This window comes from Solenopsis invicta, unplaced genomic scaffold, assembly GCF_016802725.1.
Source record: "Solenopsis invicta isolate M01_SB unplaced genomic scaffold, UNIL_Sinv_3.0 scaffold_38, whole genome shotgun sequence".
NCBI lineage: Eukaryota > Metazoa > Arthropoda > Insecta > Hymenoptera > Formicidae > Solenopsis > Solenopsis invicta.
In genome coordinates this window covers 340,087-362,472 of record NW_024105284.1, presented here as the reverse complement: position 1 = coordinate 362,472, position 22,386 = coordinate 340,087, and the positions used below count along the sequence as shown (strand labels likewise).

The window sequence follows — 22,386 nt, the reverse complement described above, 5'->3', positions numbered from 1 at the left end:
CATTCTTCTCGGTCTTCATCACAGAATGTACATGGTATAATTCTCTTCTGCTGTTGACTTCTTGTAATAATCCCAGCTCTAGCGAATCTTCTTCCTCGGCTATGGTATAATTCTCCGTCTCTTCTTCTTCTTCGCCTTCTAGCTTATGAACATTATTCTTGCATAATGTAGATTTTGCAGTATGTTCTGTTTGATTACATGCAAAACATTTCCAATTTATTGCCGGGCAGTTGTTGCCGTCCCAATGAATACGTAAACATCTTTTGCACTTCGGATGTTTTGATTGATAATTCCGTGCATTTGACGTATAATTTTGATTACTTGACTTATGACTTTTAGCATTATTAAAATCTCGAGTTTGATTTATAATGCTTTTTGCTTTTTGTCCACGTTGAATTTTCAACTTGTTGACTGACGCACCTTCTACACACATGACTTTAATTTGACCTTCCGTTAATTCCATTCCTATGGCCATTTGGTATGCTTTCGTGAATGTAAGGTTAGCTTCAGTTAACAGCTTCCGTTTGATTGCTTCTGAACGTAATCCACATACCAATTTATCACGTAATGCTTCATCCAGGAAATTAGCAAACTGGCAATATTTAGCCAGATTCTTCAGGCGAATCGTGAATGATTTTACATCCTTTTCGGTTTCTTGATTGGCAGTGTAGAATTTATATCGCTCGGCTATTATTAAACGCTTTGGACTGTAGTGGTTTAACAACGTTGATTGTAATTGTTCAAATGTTTTTTGGTTCGGTAGTGATGGGGCTAACAAGTCCTTCAACACTCCATATGCTTCTCCTCCTATTAATGTTAGAAACAATGGTACTTTTTTTTCTTTTTTTATTTCGTTACACAGGAATAGTTGATCTATTCGTTCCAGATACGTCGTAATATCTGACTCTTTTGCGTTAAATGGTTCGATCGTTCCAATTAAGGCCATTTCTAACCTATGTTCAGCTTTAACTTGATTTTAGACTTTTAAGTTGTATTTACTAGATTTATACGTAGGTTCGACTCGTCGCCAAATTATTGCTGTGTATTAATGTGTTCACTTACTATGTGATACTCATTATTCTTTATTTACCATAAGTACAATGCTTATTATTTCGTTGTACATATACTACATACTCAGAATACTTGTTCTCTGTCTGTGTTACCAACTTAATATAAAGATACGAATAGTACTAGATTTTTAGGCATAAACATAGTGATCATAGTAAAGTCACAAACATAACAGGTGGAATAAACGAATTCGAGAAAATTGTTTATTCCACGCAAACACACGCCCACGTGACATATTGTGTTTGCCATACACAACAGACATTTGGGCATGAATTGCACTTTCTGACACCCTTTTTGCAGTCAAAAACCGCACTACATCTCGCTGTTCTTTTTTCTCGACCTCCATAGTGATGTCGAACACACACATGACGTGCTAACCTCACTTCAAGCACGTTTAACAAACAAATGACATAGCGGTGAACATTCGCGCCGTTCTTCTTTAATTCTCAATAGAGGTCACGTTCATAAACACACAGAAAAGGGTCACCAACGTCCTGCTCGTCGTCATGCTCGTTATACAGTCTGTCTCGTTTTTCTTTGACTGACCCTAATACCTACGTGTAATAATACACTCAAGTTTAAGAATAATGAGGAAGAGTATGTAATTAATGGTTAAAAGTGTACTTGAAAAAGTTTACAAGTGCTCAAAAATAAAAATGCTTTATAACAATTATCAGTCATTATGTATTGGCATATTAGCATCACTAAAAACGGCGGGTTACTAAATGAATAACTTTATAAGCAATTGTTAGAATACGTCACTTAATAACGGAAATAATAGGGATAGCCATATTGTCGACAATAGCCATAATACGCTCTTCTCTTCTATCTGTTCAGATTTGACAATATCTATCATTAGATTTCAATGAAACAGTCCAGATGACTGCAGTATCGCTGCAAATCAATCCTAAATATTGTCAGATCTGTTTAGATATAATCATATTAAACAAATGCGACTTAAAATATTTTACATCTGACCATGGTCAGATATGTAATATTCTATGTCTCGCAAGCACTCACATGGTTGAGTTCACGTTTTCTGGTGCTTTTGCTCACTTCTGTTCGCATCTCGTGCATTTCGTAATACTTATTTTTTTAATCACACCAGAAATTAATTTACGTTAAAAGTGTGATTATGTTCACTATGTTTCTTTAGAAATGCGACGAAGATGAATCATATAGTATAGTAAATGACGAAGATGTCGTTTTTGACGAAGATACAGAAGAAAAAAGAGAGATCGTTCAATTCTATTACAACAAAAACAATATACTGGAAACATAATTATGTTTTCAGGTTCGTTATTTTTTGTATTTATTCTGTTTAGTAACAAGTAACAAATCATTATCTGACCTAACCTGCAAATAAAATTTAATAAGTTTTAAATATCATGAGTTCCATTTTTTTCTATATGTAGATGATCAAGATGCAATTAAAAAAAAAGTGTAAGATAAAAAAGAAACAAAATAGCAATAAATCAAAGCACGCCCGTGAATTGAAGACTAAAAAAATGTGTTTCATATGTAAGTGTTGTAGAATTAAATTTAACAGGTCAATCGGGCTACCCAATACATACGAGGTGTGTTCAAAAAGTATCGCGAATTTTGAATTTTCGCGGGTTACGTATATTCGAATTTCGATCTTTTTGTGGCGTTATGTTGGTACTCATGTCTCTCACTTATGCCGACAAGCTCGGCCATTTTGAATGTTCACTTAATTGTTGACAGCTGCTTTGCTTGCACGTGTTTTGGATCGTCTTCGATTTTTACCTATTCAAAAAAATGGATCAAAGAACCTGTATCAAAATTTGTGTGAAAAACGAAATTAAGTGCGCGGATGCATTCCGAATGTTGACTGTGGCATACGGAGAAGCTACCTTGGACCGAAGCAACGTTTATCGGTGGTACAAAATGTTCTCAGAAGGCCGAGAAGATGTGAACGACGAAGAGCGTGCCGGACGCCCGAGCACTTCAACAACAGACGAAAAAATTAATGAAGTGGAGAAAATGGTATTGGCCAATCGTCGAATCACCGTTAGAGAAGTTGCTGAGGACCTAAACATATCGATTGGCTCGTGCCATTCGATTTTTATCAATGATTTGGGCATGAGACGGGTCGCCGCGAAATTCGTACCAAAATTGCTCAATTGCGACCAAAAACAGCATCGCATGAACATTGCTAATGAGATGTTGGACTCTGTCCGCGACGACCCAAATTTGCTCCAGAGGGTCATAACTGGTGACGAATCGTGGGTTTATGGTTATGACGTGGAAACCAAAGCTCAATCATCTCAATGGAAGCTGCCGCACGAACCAAGACCGAAAAAAGCGCGCCAAGTTCGGTCGAATGTGAAAGTTTTGCTGACAGTTTTCTTCGATTGCAGGGGCGTGGTGCATCATGAGTTCTTGCCACAGGGTAGAACGGTCAATAAGGAATATTACCTGCAAGTTATGCGCAATTTGCGCGAAGCAATCCGCCAGAAACGCCCGGATTTGTGGAAGAACAAAAATTGGCTTTTGCACCACGATAACGCCCCTGCTCACACATCGTTGCTTGTGCGCGACTTTTTGGCCAAAAACAACACACTAATGATGCCGCAGCCACCGTATTCCCCAGATCTGGCCTCCTGTTACTTTTTCTTGTTCCCTAAACTGAAGAGGCCCATGAAAGGACGACGTTACGCTACGCTTGACGAGATAAAGACGGCATGGAAGGAGGAGCTGAACAAGATAAAAAAAAATGATTTTTTGAAGTGCTTCGAAGATTGGAAAAACCGTTGGCACAAGTGTATAATATCTCATGGGGATTACTTTGAAGGGGACAAAATAGATATTCATGAATAAATAAATAATTTTTGAAAAAACACAAAATTCGCGATACTTTTTGAACACACCTCGTATTTGTATATAGTTGACGAGCTATTAGGTAGATCGCGCTCAGAAGTATATTGTACGGAAAAGAAGGCGACAGCCGCCAAAATCAGACGTGGTAGGGACACCGGCTTGAGAACATTGTAACATTGCAGTAAAGTAGAATCTCAAGCAAAATGATACGTTTCTCATTTTGATTTGATTATCTACCACATTCCCACGTATTATCTTGCTTACAATTAATCAGAAGTGGGATCAAGATCAAGATCTGCATCGGGGTTGGCAATCTGAATTTGGATTTAGACGAAGACGAAGGATCGAGACGAACGATCGAAGCTGAGAATCGCGGGAGTGAGAAGCGTAAAGTGAACAAAAAATGTAATAGGCACAAAGCTAAATAATGGACAGTTTTTGAGCTACAGCCAGTCAAACATGAAAAATTGTGGTCTGCGCGAGTACTATATCCCTACTCTTGGCATAACCCAGGACCAACGACATGGACGTGGTAGGGGGCTGGTCCCATGTGTGTGTGTGTGTGTGTGTGTGTGTGTGTGTGTGTGTGTGTGTGTGTGTGTGTGTCAGCAGAGATAAGGACACCACGGTTTGTCACTCCCGTAGTATTTAATGACTCCAAATCCTCTCTGCTGTGTGTGTGTGTGTGTGTGTGTGTGTGTGTGTGTGTGTGTGTGTGTGTGTGTGGGGCTCAACAAAAATAAAAATAATGATTTTAATTGATACACATTTAAAATAACTTATTTCATTGTACTTCACATCACTCATTTTCCTCAACATTCATATCCTGTTGAGGTGGTCTCTCAGCATCTAATTTATTGTAGATCAGGTGCAAGAACTGTGGGTACATGTGTGCCAGCCGTAGCCAGCGTGTTATGGTATTTAGGATACGCGCGACACCAACCCAACGTTCGTTACCCTTCTTCATCATTATTAAATAAAATATTAGATGCTGCTGAGAGACCACCACAACAGGATATGAATGTTGAGGAAAATGAGTGATGTGGAGTACAATGAAATAAGTTATTTTAAATGTGTATCAATTAAAATCATTATTTTTATTTTTATTGAGCCACACACACACACACACACACACACACACACACACACACACACACACATGGGACCAGCCCCCTACCACGTCCATGTCGTTGGTCCTGGATTATGCCAAGAGTAGGGATATAGTACTCGCGCAGACCATAATTTTTCATGTTTGACTGGCTGTAACTCAAAAACTGTCCATTATTTAGCTTTGTGCCATTACATTTTTTGTTCAGCAGGTTATAAGCCACAACATATTGAAAAATTACGCGATTTCACCGAAATTCAATTTCCTATATAATTAGTGCGGGGTCCTTTAGCTGCAAAAGTTGGAAACAGGCTATTTGTGTGGTGTATTTGCGAATTTTTGAGAACATTTCAAAGAAAAATCTTGCGGACGGAAATTTCGTACTAGCCTGGAAACTAGAGTATCGCAACATTAAAGCATTATGAATTCCGTAAAAGATTGCACAACTGTCCAACTAAAAGAAATTTTGAGAAAATTTGGATAATCTACTTCTGGAAATAAAGCCGAGCTCGTCCCTAGAGTGCTACAAGCAGATCCAGAGGAAGAAAGATGGCGAGATGCGTTGGGGAACGTACAAGCAAAAGAAGCTGCAGGAGCAATGTCGCATATGGATAATTCGCTGGATGACGCCGGTGTATTGGAGCAAACGGGTAATATTAATAGGCGGCAACGCGAGATAAACTACTTCAATCATTCTTGAGAGTTGGAGTTAGTTTAAAGAGAGCGTCGCCTCGTGGAAAAAGAACGTGCATTGTTGAGATGTGAGAGACAAATTATCGAAAATTTCCCCTCTGCGGTAAGCGGCCGAAGCGCGAGAACAAACGTTAATATTAAAGCTATCAGTGCTTTACTGAACGAGTTTAATGGTGTTGATCAACCTTTTTGGAAATGGGCGCTAAGTACGTTTGTTGCACGACTCTTATGACCTAGATGACAAAACAGCTAAGATTCTCGTGGCCTCTCATCTTAAAGAAAAAGCGCAGACTTGGTTTTACTTCAAACCGAAAATTTTGGAATGCGATTGTAATGAGATTTTAAAAACAACTAAAAAACATGTTCGATTTCCGGCCTAATCAGCTTGAACTTCGTAAGCAATTTGAAGTGAGAACGTGGCGTATAAACGAGACCTTTTGTGATTATTACAACAAGATAATTAAAGCAAATTTCAGTGTTGGATAACGAACTTATAAACTACACAATTGACGGCATTCCGAATCAGCAGTTGTAAAATCGTGCTAGAATGCAACATTTTTCATCAATGTCTACGTTGTTGCAGGCATTTAAACAAATTTCTTTCCGTTTGGATTGGAGAGATTAGAATAATTGTTGCGAAAAATTTGGATCCGATAGGAGAAAAGCGCGGGAAGACAACCAAAATATTGCCGTTGGTGACATTCGTTGTTATAATTGTGGCAAGGTGGCCCATACTTCGAAGGAATGCAAACAGCGCAAGCGAGAATGGGGATCCAGTTTTGAGTGTGGCAAGATGAGACACAAAGTAAAGGACTGCCCAAAGAAAGAAAATAGGAAGGAGAGAGAAGTACACAACATCGACAGGCTAGCCGATGAAAACGAATTTCATAAGAACATTACAGTGCGTTATTTGAACGATAATTCTGCTTATCGTAGTATCTTTAAATACTTTGCTAGATACCGGTAGTCCAATAAGTTTAGTTAAAAATAGCATAACAAACCCCTCGAAGAAAAATATGCAATATTACGTTAATAAATTTAGTTGCATAAATAATTCTAAATTAATTGTGTTGGGTACAGTAGAAACAAGTATCACCCTAGATGATGTAACAAAAAATGATATCGTTTTGATCGTTGTGCCCGACAATACCATGGCATCCGATACGGTGTTAGGACGTAATGCGTTAAGAATATTTAACTTGGCCCTCGCGGATAAAAGGGTGAGAGAAGAAAACGAGGCTATTAACGCAATTATGAACATTGATATTAGCTCGCAGGAACATAACATTACTAAATCTATAAATGTTGACGAAACGGTGTCGGTGGAAAATAATTTAGTATTAAACGAATTATTTACTAATTATTATGTAAATCCGGTACGACTTGATGCGACCAGAGGTTATGACTGAGTTAACCCTTAAACACACCGATCCTGTAAAATACGGAAACACATTTTTGGGTCTGGCAGACTTTTTCAATTTTGAGAAGCTATAACTTCGATTACAATAAATATTTTTCTACGATTTTTTTTTTATACAAAAGTTCCAAATCTCAGGAGTGTGATTGCATAATCGGCATTGCCGACAAATAATTTATTGTAAAGTTATAAAAGCAAAAATGAGAAATTGGTCAAAAATCCACTTTTCCTTCAAAAAATCATATCTTTGCAACAACAAACGTTTAAGGACTTTCAAATACGGCGTTTTAAAGCTAAAGAGTCACACTTTCAAAATAAAATTTGGCAAAGTCATTTCTTCTAAAAAGTATAATAATGTAACATGGAAAATATGAGGTATTTTTGGGCATCTAAAAATCCACTTAAAAAAAAAATCATATTTTTGCAACAAAAAACTTTAAAGAACTTTACAATACGGCGTTTTAAAGCTAAAGATTCATACTTTCAAAAAAAAATTATATTATTGTCATTTCTATTAAAAAATGTACTTATGTAACAAGGCGAATATGAGGAATTTTTGATTAAATCGTGTCTAAAATTGAAAATTGATGTGTTTCATGATATACTTATTTCGGGAAAACTTTTTTTTCTACAACATTTTATAGTATTCCAACTTTAGACAGAGTATATGCAAGTAACATCTGCAAATCGAACGTATTTTGTCCAGTTTTTTAATGTAAAATGCTTTCAAAAAAATTTCACTTACACACTATGTGGGTCGCATTGACCCTAACAAAACTTTGCTGCCGTGCCGTTCGAATTCTAGTTGACCAAAAAAGTTGATCAACCATATCAATTGAAAGAAGAGATTTCAAACTTTTTTTACGTCTTGGTCCAAATCTCCTATCTCATTCCGTCTTCATATAGCAAGCGTTCAAAACTTCATATGGGGTCTCTCAGACCCACTACGTGTTTAAGGGTTAAAATTAATTGTTAAGGCTCCTGACTCCTCAGTCGAGAACTCCGCGTTGACGGTAGCGACATTTCGTCGCGGACAAAATTAGAACTAATACACGTGAAACGTGACAGATTGACGATGAAATGTTATCGTGCATGTCATTTTGTTATTATGTGTTTCATTGTAAAAACATGACTTGTCTCGTATTTACCAAATTCGTAAAAATGGACCGCGAGTAAAGTTTCTTTGAATTTTATACATAAAAGTACATTTTTCACTCCTTTTAATGGCTATCCGTGTGTTTTCCTGTCTGAATAGACGTCATTTTACGTGCTTTTTACGACTATTTACTGACTGCTAGGCGAAAAAAGGATAGTCGTGACCGATATTTAGAAGTGTTTTAAAGCCATCTGATTAGTCTGTTTTATCCAAATTGGCATTATTTAGAAATGGCACGTCGGACAAAATTATGTGCCCATGTGTTTTCCTGTTTCAATTGCTTCACTTTACATGCTTTTTACAACTATTTACTGATTGTTAGGCGGAAAAAGGATAGTCGTGACCGATATTTAGAAGTGTTTTAAAGTCATCTGCTTAGTTTGTTTTATCCAAATTGGCTTTATTTACAAATGGCATGTCGGACAAAATTACGTGTCATTTCACGCAATTTCTCGCTTCTGACGTCACGACTTCAATATGGCCGCGGCGAGTACTCAGGAGCCTTAAAGATGCACAGCCTTTTTATTTCCAACCTAGGCAATTATCGTTTGCGGAAAAAGAAAAATTGCGGGTAATTTTAAACGGGTTAGAGGCGGAGGAAATTATAAGACCCAGTCGTTCGGAATATGCGTCTTTGATAGTTTTGGTAAAGAAAAAAAATGACGAATGGCGCATGTGCGTCGACTTTCGTACTCTCAATAAAGTGTTAGTACGAGATAATTATCCCATACCCCTGATAGAAGATCAATTAATGTTATTTTATTATAAAAGATATTTTAATCGTTTGGATTTGAGAAATGGATTCTTCCATATTTGGATGTCGGATGAGTCTATAAAATATATTGCCTTTATTATGCCTTTAGGGCAATATGAATTTCTTAGAATGCTTTTTGGCCTAAAAGTCGATCCAGCAAGATTTCAGCGCTTTAGTTACGAGGTATTTAAAGAATTAATAGAAAAAGGCGATATTGCGGTATATTTGGATGATATTCTCATAGTATCTGAAACTTTGGAACATCATTTTGACGTATTAAAACAAGTATTTTGTCTGCTAGTGAAAAATTGGATGGAATTGATGGCTAGATAAATGCCAATTTTTGAGCACGAAAATTGAATACTTAGGTTATAGTGTTACTTTGAAAGGAATAAGACCATTGGAGGATGAATTGGCTGCGGTAAAGCTTTTTCCAGTTCCAAAAAATACGCGAGAAGTGCATAGTTTTGTTGAATTAAGTTCCTATTTTAGAAAATTTATCAAGGATTTTGCAATTTTGGCGAAACCTTTGTACGATTTAACAAAAGAAAACGTACCTTTTGTATTTGGTCAGAAGGAATGAAAAGCGTTCGAAGAAATTAAAAGCAGACTAACCTCTAGTCCGATATTGTCAATTTATAGTCACAAGGATGATACCGAGTTGCATTGCGATGCTAGTACGTTGGGATTCGGTACAATTTTGATGCAGCGTAAAGCAGATTTTAAGTTCCATCCTATTTTTTATTTTTCCAAGCGGACCATGGAAACTGAAAGTTGCTATCACAGTTTTGAGCTGGAGACATTCGCTATATATGCCTTGCGTCGATTTAGAATTTATTTGTACGGAATACATTTTAAAATTGTCACCGATGAGTCGCTAAAACTTACGTTTAGTAAGAAAGAGATAAACCCAAGAATAGCTCGCTGGGCTTTAAAATTGCAGGATTATGATTATGCCGTGGAACATAGACTTGGTTCGCGTATGCGTCATATAGATGCGCTTAGTTGTGCGACGAATATTCTGATTATCAAAGATAATCCGCTGGAGTATAATTTGGCGATTGCTCAAAGTCAAGATCCGGTAATTAAAGAATTGCGAGATCAATTAGCAAAATCCTAAAGTTCTAAATTTGAAATGCGAAACGGTATAATATATTCTAAAAAACCCGATCAGATATTATTTTATGTACCCGCGGCTATGGAGCGTAATGTATTGTACAAATATCACGATGAAATGGGGCATTTCGGCGTGGAAAAGTCCGTTCATGTTATCAAACAGAATTATTGATTTCCTAAATTAAAAGAGAAAGTCGAATCTCATATCAGAAATTGCTTAAAATGTGCCTTTTCTCCGGTGTCGGGACGTAGGGAGAGATATCTGCATAGTATTCCAAAGGGGAATGTGCCATTTAATACTTTGTATATTGATTATTATGGCTTGGTGGATAAAGCGCGTTTAATTAAGCAGCATATATTTCTGATAGTGAATGCTTTCACTAAATATGTCAAATTTAACCCGACAAAACATACCTCGACTTCGGAAGCAATACGATGTTTAGATGATTACTTTGCCAATTATAGTCATCTGAAGTGGTGATATTGGATCGTCGTTCTTTGTCACTTTGCAAGAATTTCGTGATTTTGTTAGCGAAAATGATGTTAAACACATTTTGATAGCGATAGGCTCACCGCAGGCAAATGGTCAAGTCGAACGTATTAACAGAGTACTTACTCTTATGCTAGCCAAGGGTAGTAGATAATGAAAATGGGAAGTATTGAAAGATGTAGAATATTCATTAAATAATACGTTAAATAAGACCATTAGTACTACCCCTAACGAAGCTTTATTTGGTGTCAGCCAGCGTGGTAAAGTGCGAGATGAAATAGCAACCTATTTGCAAAATAATCAACGTGAGGATAGTAGAAACATAAATAAAATTAGATCTAACAGTGTAAAAAATACTGAACTATCGCAAAAACGGAACGAATCTATTGTAAATCGGAAGTGGAAAAAACCGTATTGCTACGATGAGGGAGATTTGGTAATGATCCGAAATTTCGATAATACCGCAGGAGCCTCGAAAAAATTAATACCGCAATTCAAAGGTCTCTATAAAATTGTAAAATGTTTGCGACATGATCGCTATGTTGTTGCTGATGAGGACAATTATCAAAATATTCAGCGACCGTATCGTGGTGTTTGGCAAGCATGTAATATGCGAGCATGGAGAAATACTGACAAATTGTAGTTTGTTTTTATATATTCTCGTAAATTTTTTTATTGTAAATAGCATTTATGACACGTATTGTAAACATATAAGTAACATGAAGCCGAAATTTATATTGAAACAGTTAGGCCGTCCAAATAATTTTGTAATTTAAATTGTATATGTCCGAGGACGAACAACGATCAAGTTAACCGAATTGTAAGCGTCGTAGAATTAAGTTTAACAGGTCAATCGGGCTACCCGATACATATTTGTATATAGTTGATGATCCATTAGGTAGATCGCACTCAGAAATATATCGTACGGAAAAGAAGACGACAGCCGCCAAAATCAGACGTTGTACGGACACCGGCTTGAGAACATTGTAACATCGCAGTACTAATAAAGTAGAATCTCAAGCAAAGTGATACGTCTCTCATTTTGATTTGATTATCTACCGCATTCCCACGTACCATCTCACCTATACATATAATATTATGTGGAGGAGAAGAGAGTAATGTGGCACAAATTTTCATTTTATTGAATAACTTTGTTTATAATTAATATTTTTTATTGAAACTTGAACAATTACATTCGTCAGAACGTTGTTTAATAGATTCTAGACTCAAAGTAATGAAATATTTATTATTTAGAACGTGATTTATAAAAATCTAATGTACTGCATAATCGGTAGAAGAAAAAAAGTGACTGTAATATGGCTATTTATAAAAATAATTAAAAAAAAATTAGTTTAGTTTAAAAGAAACACAGTACTTTGTTACAAAATTATATATTTTTAATTTTTCATTAATTAGAATTTTCTTGATTTAGAATTTTTCTGCGTTCAGAAGCTTTAGAAATAACATTAAAAATTTCATTATAAATATCATTTTATCCCTGTTTAACATTAAACAACAAGTTTGATGTGATGTCTCTAATGTTTCTAAACACCGTTTTTTAGAATAACAATCGATTTATTGAAGAAATATTTTGATATAAAAATTTCGCTTAAAAAACCATATTAACAAAATTCCATGTTATTGGAATTAACTTTGTATAACTCGAAATGTATACGGCCGAATAAAAAGTTAAATAACAAAAAAAACATTTGAGTGTATGTACTTTCGTGTGATAATACATTCAAGTTTAAGAATAATGAGAAAGTATATGTATTATAATTACCCAGAAAACGTTTTGTACGCAAAAGGATATCAAATTGGCACCAAATTCCAGCGGAATTTCGTACCAAAACCGTATCCTACTGTGTCTGCATTAGGATGCCCAATATAAACCAAATCTGACGGACATATCTGAAGTCAAATTGAATCCAATACCAGAACAAATTTGATAATAATAATATGATGACAAAATGGCCAACAAACACAAATCTATTATCAAATGCGTTGACAAAATAATGCCAAATACAAACCAAATCTGTTTTCAAACATGCTGACAGAATGACACCAAATACAGATCAAATCTGATGTTTCCGACACCAACAAAAAAAAACTTTTTTCAACAGATTTTATTATTCTTATAACTTAATCTGTATTTACTGTTTCACATATAACATTTTAATTCACTTATTACAATTACGTATTATTTTATAAATTTTTGAAAACGCATGTCGGCGCCGGCGGGATTCGAACCTAAGATTTTGGAATAACAACCTAAGACGCTAACACTGAGCTAATCGTACACTTGTGATATCGTTAATAAAAAGTTATATTTGAAGTAAAACTGATTTGCACAGGAAGAAACTTATGTGTTGAGTATCGCGCGAACACTCACTAACCCTATGATTATTTAGCCTTAGATATTTTTAATATAAACTATATAAATAATTAAAATCTTTTCCTGGCCAGAAAAATTAAGTCAAAAAATAACAATTAAAAGTAGTATCGAAGCATAATAAAACATTATTGACATAAAGAGCATGTGGCAAAAGTCAATTTTGCAATTAATTGTTATAAACAAATTGTTAAAAATGACTGTAGAGGAAAACTGATTGCACCAATCGATTCAGCGAGAAATATTACGAAAGAAACATATATGACGCTTTCTTAATTGTTATAGTTTTTATAATTATTATAAACAAATTAGTTGCATAATTGTTTTGACAAAAAGATAATGGCCGAATTTTGTAAAGAGAGCATGATGTGCGTAATGTAACATTTTATCCTTGTTTAACTTTTGATAATCAACAAGAATTGTCATGCGCATTATGCGCTTTACGGAACTCAACTAATGTTGCATTCTTGTGTGATAAATGCTGACATTTTTGTAATAGCAAGCTTGCTTACTATCTGCCATCAATTTTTCAATCATACGTATAACAGATCTGTCTGCTATCAACTTCCAATCTGTCGTGTATTTTGACAAAGGAATAATATTGCATTCTCGCGTAAAAATTGCTAACATTTTTGCAATAGCAAACTTGTTTAATATTTGTTATAAATTTGTCATCAAAACTTTCAACAGATTTGCTTGCTTTTCAACGCCAATTTGTCATATACTTTGCCAACAAGGTTGTAGTATATTGGGTACAAATCTGTTAACAGTACCGGAAATATCAATATATGCGGACCATATGCGGACCAAAATCTGTTACCAACCTTTGCAGTTGCAGAAATGGTTATAGGGGTAAAGGTCAAAAATATATCTTGAAAAAGTTTAGAAGTGTTCAAAAGTAAAAAATGCTTTATAACAATTGTCAGTCATTATGTGTTGACATATTAGCATCACTAAAAAATGACGGGTTACTAAATGAATAACTCCATAAGCAATTGTTAGAATACGTCACCTAATAATGGAAATAATAGGGGTAGCCATATTGCCAACAATAACCATAATACCCTCTTCTCCTCTACTTTATTTGTGTAAAAATGTAATAAAAAATTTTGAAATACTTTTTTAATTAAATACTTTACTAATTTTTTAATTAACATATGATTAGTAAAAACATAACTATACATATAAAAATAAACTACTTATATAAGCTATAAAAATATTTTTAAGGATTGAAAGACAAGGTATTATTACGATTTGATTTAAAATTTTGTTTGAAAAAATTAAAAGTTTTACTTAATTACCATCATTTATCATATAATAATGTTTATAGATTCCGAAAAATCCTTTAATTATATTGTATTTTTTGTAAGGGTGACTATATCCGCTAGGATCGGATCAAGACATATATTATGAAATTCTTCGGAATGGATTTTGATCAGAATTATTCAATTATTTCCTAGACTTCAATAGACTAGTGTTTTTTTTTAGGAAAAATGGAATAATTCCTATTAGAATCTATCTGAACAATTCCGCACTATATGTCCAGATCTATTCATGTCTGAATGCATTTGAATGGATATAGATTATTCTCGTCATATCTGACCCTGTCCACTTTGATCGCATCAGACTTACTCATGTTTGATTGGATCTGAGTAGGTCTCTTCAGATCTCTTTCATTTTTTTGGGGGTAATTATGGCGATGTAAGCACAAGGACATAACGACAATAATCTGAAAAGAAATAATCCATCGAGTTAAGTTATTCCTTCTTTCCACACAGTCTCATAACTAATAAAGAACTCATTGTCTATGTGCTATCTATTAGTTTGGTATAGATAGGGTCGAACAACTTTGTATTGTTTTGAGGATTCAATCTCGATTTCTATTTTTTTATGATTTTCGATATGAAACATTTAGTATTATTTATGCCTCGTTTACGATTATTGAGCATCGCTTCAAATTCAATCATGAATTTGATTGAAACAATGTTTTAAGATTAGTTGTTTCATTATTTGGTCACGCTTTTTTCTGTTTTTTTGTAAGTTTTGTTATGTTTCAATTTTTCATTTGGCTTTAATAATTTGATGCTCTATTCTTAGACTATTATTGCCGATAAGCAATTCCATTTATTCAATTTTCTGGAGTTTACATGATGCGAGAGGAATAACTTTCATTTACTCTTGTGGTTGTAATCTATAATTGCTGCAGTTCACTGAAAAAGAACCAACAAGAGGAACGAAACGTATGAGTGAGTGAATTAATTGTAATAATGAATTTCTTTGTAACGTATTCATTAATAACAGCGGCGGTTCAGTAAAAGTTATTTAATATTTGTAATGATTTTAATTGATTCATGTGAGCCGTTTATATATTTTTATAAATTAAAAAATTAATTTTTTTGAAAATTGATTTTACTATTATTTGTCTTTCTTTAGACTATACAATGTCTGGAACAATTTTTGCTATAATGTGTATTTTCAAAAATAATAGCTTATTACTGTTTATGTGGGCTATGCATTAATTGATACAAATAATCAATAAATTATTTAAAATTATATAGAATTTTATGATATTCATGTTACAAATTAAACAATAATGCTCATTTATTATAAACTATGAGATACAAGTAATTAAAATAATTAGTTTTAATAAAATAATTTTTACTGACAAATTATTATGTATTATTATTATTCTGTTTGTTATTTAAATATGTTTTTATTTCAACAAAACATTTTCTTCATTGATAAACTATTTGCTTTCAAGATAATATTTTATTGGAACAAAAACTGTTTATTGTTGACAGTAATAATTTTTTAACTGTTTTAATTATAATTTTAAAAAATGTATTTACTTAAAACAAGTAAATTTTTTTCGTGTAAGTATATAAACAAAGATTTAGATTTTAAGATTAATTATTTTGAAGAATTTATAAAAAAAATAAAAAAAAATTTTTGAGTATTTGTTTGGGTCTTGCAAAAAATTTTCATATTTACCATATGCTAATTAGCTAATTTTTGTATATTTAAAACCTATTTTATATTTATACTTGCAATTTTCTGTTTGATTCTTGCAAAAAGAAAATTATTCACGATGTGACGCTATTGACACAGAATGATTTGATAATTTAGATTAAAAGAAATGTACTTGTTTGATTTTTGTACGAAACTTTTAATCATTTTTTTAATTAACTCAACTCGAACTTTTAAAAATCATTAAAGAAATTTTACGTAGATTTTCAATCCTTAACAATTTGAACAATATCTTGGCAATCGAAATTTTAGATTACAATTTTATTAATTAAATAAGATAGTCATATAAGGTAAGTTACAGAATTTTTATCATTTTTATTTTCTCTTTCAAATCTAATACGTGCCAGAAATTTTTTATTTTTAATCATTAATTACTTTGATATTATATTATCGTATTTTTAAAAGAAAAATCGAAAATAAATTAGTCAAACAGTTTATAGAAAAAAGAACATCTGGCGGTATTGTGATTTCGTTTGTTAAGATGTTAAGGCTGATTTTCTAATGCCATAGAAAATTTACGAAAATTTTTATCATCACACCTTCTCGCTCTCACGCATTCTCTTTATAATTCCGTATGATGGGATGGGAATTTCTTCAGCACTGCATGATAAAGGTTGTAGAAAGCGTAGCCGCTAACAATCAGAATCCCTGCGAGAGCCAATCCAAAAATCCAGGATAAAAGATTATCGTCTATTATGTTGGAGGATTCTTTTCTTTTCCGGGCACTGATCTCTCCCAGTGTCGTACCTCTTCGCTCTTTCATGAGCTTTTTCATATTAGCAAGCTTCTCCCGCAACTCATCTACAGATTCAGCAATCTCTTCGATTGATTCTCCAGGTAGATCTGCAATACAAACCATTTTTAATTAAACAAATATATAAAATAAATAAATTGAAAGCTGTTCTGATGAAAATTTCTCTCAAAATTTTTTATATAATTTTTCAAAATTTGTATAAATTTCATAACTTTTTAAAAAATTTTTCAGATATTTTGTACAAACTCAAATATTCAAAAAGGTCTTCAAATTTTTTTCAAATTATTTTGAATATTTTTTAGATTTTTTTCAGATCAACGTAGCATCTAAAATACTGAAATAAATCTATAACTGAGGGGAAGATGCCAGTGGAGAAAAAAAGCCACTATGATTATAATTTTCACATAAATTAATTGTTGGCTAATTTTGTGCATTAGATTGTTATGTGTGTACTAGATTGTTAGAAAGTAGAGATGCAACAAATAGTATATTCGGCACTTAACCAAATACCGAAAATTCGGCAAAGTCATGTGCTGAACAGCCGAATATTTGTTAAGGATAAAAATGATTTATTTGTGGCGTTTGCATACTATTATTTCTGTTAAAGAAGATATTGGGTTATTTAAAAAGTATCCGCGGTTTTTTGTCACTAGATGGTGTTGATGGTCATATATCGGGCAACACTGATCCGATTGTATCAAACAAACGCGCATCTGAAAGATGACATTTTAGGTTATATTTTTTTGTCAACAAAGTAATTCATCAATTGTGTCAAAAGTTATATTGGTTTGAAAATGAGTGAAATTTTTGAAGAAATACATTATGTGATGCTTTTTTATTACAAAGAAGGTAAAAACGCAGCACAAACATGTAGAAAAATTTGTGAAGTTTACGGCGCTGATGCTGTAAGTGAACGCAGGACGCAAGAGTAGTTTGTTCGATTTCGTTCTGGAAATTTTGATGTCAAAGATCGACCTCGTTCTGGTCGGCCAGTCACTAAAAAAGTCAATGAAATTTTGCAACTGGTCGAGCATGACCGGCATATAAGTTATCAGGACATAGCCAATGCACTAAGAATCAACCATGTGACAGTTTGGAATCATTTGAAAAAGGCTGACTACGTAAAGAAACTCGATGTTTGGCTGAAATAACGCAAAAAAATTTAATTGACCGAATTCCATCAGTAAAACACTACTAAAATGCAACGAAATCGACCCATTTCTGAAGCAAATCATTACGGGCAATGAAAAATGGGTAAAATACATAAATATTGTTCGTAAAAGGTGATGGGGTAAGCGCGGCAAACCACCACAAACGATTTCAAATCCTAATTTGAAGACAAATAAAGTGATGTTGTGTGTATGGTGGAATTGGAAGGGAGTCGTCCGTCATGAGGTGTTACCACATGGCCTAACAATTAATTCAGAGCTCTACTGTTCACAACTGGATAGATTGCAGGAAGCGATTAAGAAAAAATGACCAAAATTGATTAACAGAAAAAATTGAGGAAGCTTGGTTGGGAAATTTTAATGCATCCACCGTATAGCCCGGACCTTGCACCGTCTGACTACCATTTGTTTCAATCTTTGCAGAACTCTCTTGATGGAAAAACATTGGCCGAGCTGCCGAAAATCACTTGAAAAAGTTTTTTGCTGATAAACCACAGAAGTTCTACACAGATGGAATTATGAAATTACCTGAAAAATGGCAAAAAGTTATAGATAATAACAACCAATATGTACTTGATTAAAATTGATTTTCAATAAAAGAAAAATGTTATTCAAAAATTGAACAAAAAACCGCGGATACTTTTTAAATGACCCAAATTATTCTTAGCATTTATTGTCAAGCATTTATTGTTAAAAAATATAGTTTTAACGCCAGTTTTGAATGACCTATTAGAAGAGACTTTTTTTTTCTAGAGGGCAGAATCATTCTCGGTAGTTTGTCTTTGCTTTTCGAGAGGTAGCGATCGCTTCTAAATTGATTACAAACCGATTTAGAGTTATTCTAGATGGATTTAAACCTAGATCTTTCACATGGAGAGCAAACTCACAACTCTTTATGTCACACATTGCTACTATTTTTTTTATAATTAATGCAATTTAAAGATTTCATACATTTTTTTAAAAAATACATGTCATTTAGGTTGAATTAGATTCCACAATTTTAACCCTTAAACACATTATAGGGTCTGCAAAACTCTCCTGAAAAGTTTTATTTTCGTGCCATTTTATTTTAGTTGAGCAATGAAGTGATCATCTCCTTTGAAAAATCGCTATCAAAGTGAGCAGCTACTCATCTTTATTCTTGTATTATCTTGCTTTGGATAAGCACAAAAATCTCCCTATGCATATTTTGAAAACACATAAATAGAAGTGAATTTTAAGCCTAGAACCATTTCGTTATCCATACTTTAATTAGCACTTTATTCTTGTACGTGTTTACATCGGGGGTGATTTTTTGATCAAAGAGAATGAACACAAAAAGTTTGTGATGTATATTTTGAAAGCACATAGTTAACACTAAATTATAGCGTAAACATTTTACTTTTTAATATTTTCTTTTAATGGGCATTCTAACTTTCTTAAAAATTAACAGAAACATGATTTTCTGCTAAATGGCTGGAGCAATAAAATCGCGATTAAAACAACAAATTTGCACTAAATCTTTTGTGTATTTCATTTTGCGCCCATGTTGACGTGTTAGCTTAATCTCAAAAATGACTTAAAAATCTGAGATCCATTTTTATCCGTAGTACAGGATTGAAAGAAAGTGAGTCATTTTTTTCTTTAAAAAAAATTTTGTGGCTCATAAATTTACCTTTAATTGTAATATATGATTAAAATGAAGTTATTTTTTAATAGTACACAATTAAAAATTTTTTATAAACTATAAAATAAAATTTTTTTATAAACTATAAAAGTAAATATAAAAATGTTTTTTAAAACATTACAATATTTTCAGCAATTATTAATCAATTGAACATATAAATGCATGTCAATGTACATTTCTTTAGAGAAAAGAAGAAGGTTGTAGATCATTTTGGTTTTTGACAATAACTTAGTAAATATTAATGCAATTAATTATAGTCAACTCCAGTTAATTAGGGATAGAGTTCTAGCAATTACTTTATAGGTAGAAGTTTATCACGAACGTAATTTACAATTTACTGGAGAAGGCAAAAAGAATGCGTATATTCAATCCTTCCAAAAGAGCAATAATTTACCCACATTGAATTTTGTTCAAACTAGGCATTGTTACCACTTTATCGTTTGCTTCTTGAGTAATACAGTAAAGAATAAGTTTACGCTTATATAGAATTTTGATATTTACAGTGTTTGCATGATGCGGAGAAACGCTGTGAAATGTAGCGATTTACATTCATTCCCATAAAAACTGTAAACACCAAAACTCTATATAAGCGTAAACTTATTCTTTACTGTATCACTCAAGAAGCAAACGATAAAGTCGTAACAATGCCTAGTTTAAACAAAATTCAATGTGGGCAAATCATTGCTCTTTTGGAAAGATTAAATCAAAGTTATGTTGCAAGGAGAATAGGTTCATCGATCCTCTATCTCTCGAGTTTGGGTTTGTTATCAAGAAACAGGCGGATTTTGTCGAAGAAGAGGACAAGGTCGAAGACGAATAACGTCAGCTAGAAAAGATCGCTTCATCATCAATGAGACAAATCAAAATCTGGATAATGCTGGCAGTAACTAACAAAAATGCATACATAACTTTGATACATCCTAACTCCTTGAAAAAAATCATACAGACCTGATTTTTTTTTCAATTTGCAGGGAAAACTCCAAATTTTATGATGGTTATTGTGACAATTACAAAAAAAATTCATCCTATCCCGTGGAGTGCGTCAAACTATGCAAATATTTGGAAACAAAATACGTTCTTACTTTAAAGAAACAAAGAGAAAAACAGAAATTCAAAATTGACAAATGCACCTTAAAATAGAGATTTTAAGTTTTGAAATAAAAAAAAAAGACTTTTAAGTATAATTTTTAACGAAGTTATGGTTATTTGAAGTTGTGCAAAATTTTGGTATGAATGAGTGTTGCAATAATTTTGTTGCTTAGTGTATTTACAATTATATTTTTGTTCCCTCTTGAATATTGACAATATATATTCTCTATTTGACTTTCAATGGTTCGAATATCTACGGTTAACGCTCAGTCACTAAGCAGCGCTGTCAGTAACATCAAATTTACAGCAATCGTTGAAAATTATTCTTACAATGATTATAAGTGCCACAATTTTTTATCCATGGCTTTGGTGATCTTTGTCCTGATCCGGTGGTAAGTCACTGCGTTAAATAATTTTGTTAATCGTTAAAATACTATGGAGAATTTTGCATATAATTATAGAGAGAGCTTGCCATCTCCTCTATCACACACAGTAGAAAAGCTACACTTCGGCTTGTGCAAATTGTGAGTGACTCAGCTGAATATCGGATCGACAATGGCCGGACAATTAATTGTTACGATTATTGGAATTAATAAAGGACTCTTGAAATTTCAAAGAATTAAATCTCGTCAAAAAGGCCAATGAGAGTCAGCGCGGATATAAGTGCGCAAATGTTTATTTCTTGTCAACAAACAATTTCAACGTGTTACTTTTATATCGAATTACCATAACTACGGACGTTTCGACTCATTTTGAATCATCTTCAGCGCAATATATACAGAATCTCATTCTCATCAGTCAGCAAAAAACGGAAGGACGTCGCGTCACCGGCGGTTTGCTAAATCCGCAATAGCATCTTCCCCGTGACTGTGTCAAAGGAAATGACACTTCTCTATGTCGAACGTTTTTTTACAAAGATAATATTTAAATTGGCTATATTTACTTGACTCACCCATTCTTTACTGGGATAAAATTTAGTCTTGTAAGAATAATTATGATTCTCTTGTCACAGTATACACTCAACGACGGAACATGCTCACTATCACAAGTCAAAATGTATACAGACTGTGTGTTTGGTTTCAAAAGTCTTGTTTCAACTTCGCACGCAAAGACAAGCAGTCGGAGATATACAGATCAAAATAAATACATAAATACGGTCTATAAGATAATATAAGGAAATAAAAGAGTCGTTCACAGCTTGTCATAATGTATAAAAATAAATAAATAACAAGAGTCTAATATTATAAATTATTAATTCTTACAATTTGTTAAGTAATGAGAGATATGCATGATGTAAACAATCAGTATCTGTTTGCAAATTAAGGCTGTTATTCTGTGATTGTATGTGTAACATTTCTGATGTTAGTCGCGTGCCCAAAAACGCTCATTGTCTAGGATTTTTATGATCTCCCAATCAAAGGTTTGGTTGGGAGAACATAAAAATGGTTAAAATTCAGTCTGTGTTCGGTGATTACGGAGTGACTGTTTGTATTTCACTTAATATGGTTACGATGTTTAGTAATTCTTGTTTTCAATTTTTGCCCCGTTTGTCCTACGTATGACGCATCGCAATTCTTACACATAATCTTATAAACTACATTTTTCTTATGGTTGTTCGGGAGAACATCTTTCTGCACTTTAATAAA

The 22,386-nt window shown here is 33.3% G+C and overlaps 1 protein-coding gene across 6 annotated transcripts in view; it reads right to left on the bottom strand.

The window, feature by feature from the left end:
- LOC105205177 overlaps window positions 1-22,386 on the bottom strand; it is a 131,433-nt gene that overhangs the window by 93,089 nt on the left and 15,958 nt on the right. For 2 of the 6 annotated variants that reach the window (XM_026140446.2, XM_026140445.2), the window contains exons 2-3: window positions 18,370-18,513; window positions 16,602-16,905 (exon numbers count right to left, since the gene is read on the bottom strand). In XM_026140446.2, coding sequence (XP_025996231.1) covers window positions 16,625-16,905; window positions 18,370-18,430 — 342 coding nt within the window. In that variant the 5' untranslated portion in view covers window positions 18,431-18,513 and the 3' untranslated portion in view covers window positions 16,602-16,624. Of the gene's footprint in view, window positions 1-14,394; window positions 14,765-15,064; window positions 15,246-16,076; window positions 16,906-18,369; window positions 18,514-22,386 lie in introns of those variants that run through there. The other 4 variants (XM_026140447.2, XM_039459367.1, XM_011174465.3 and 1 more) reach the window with 3 other exon arrangements.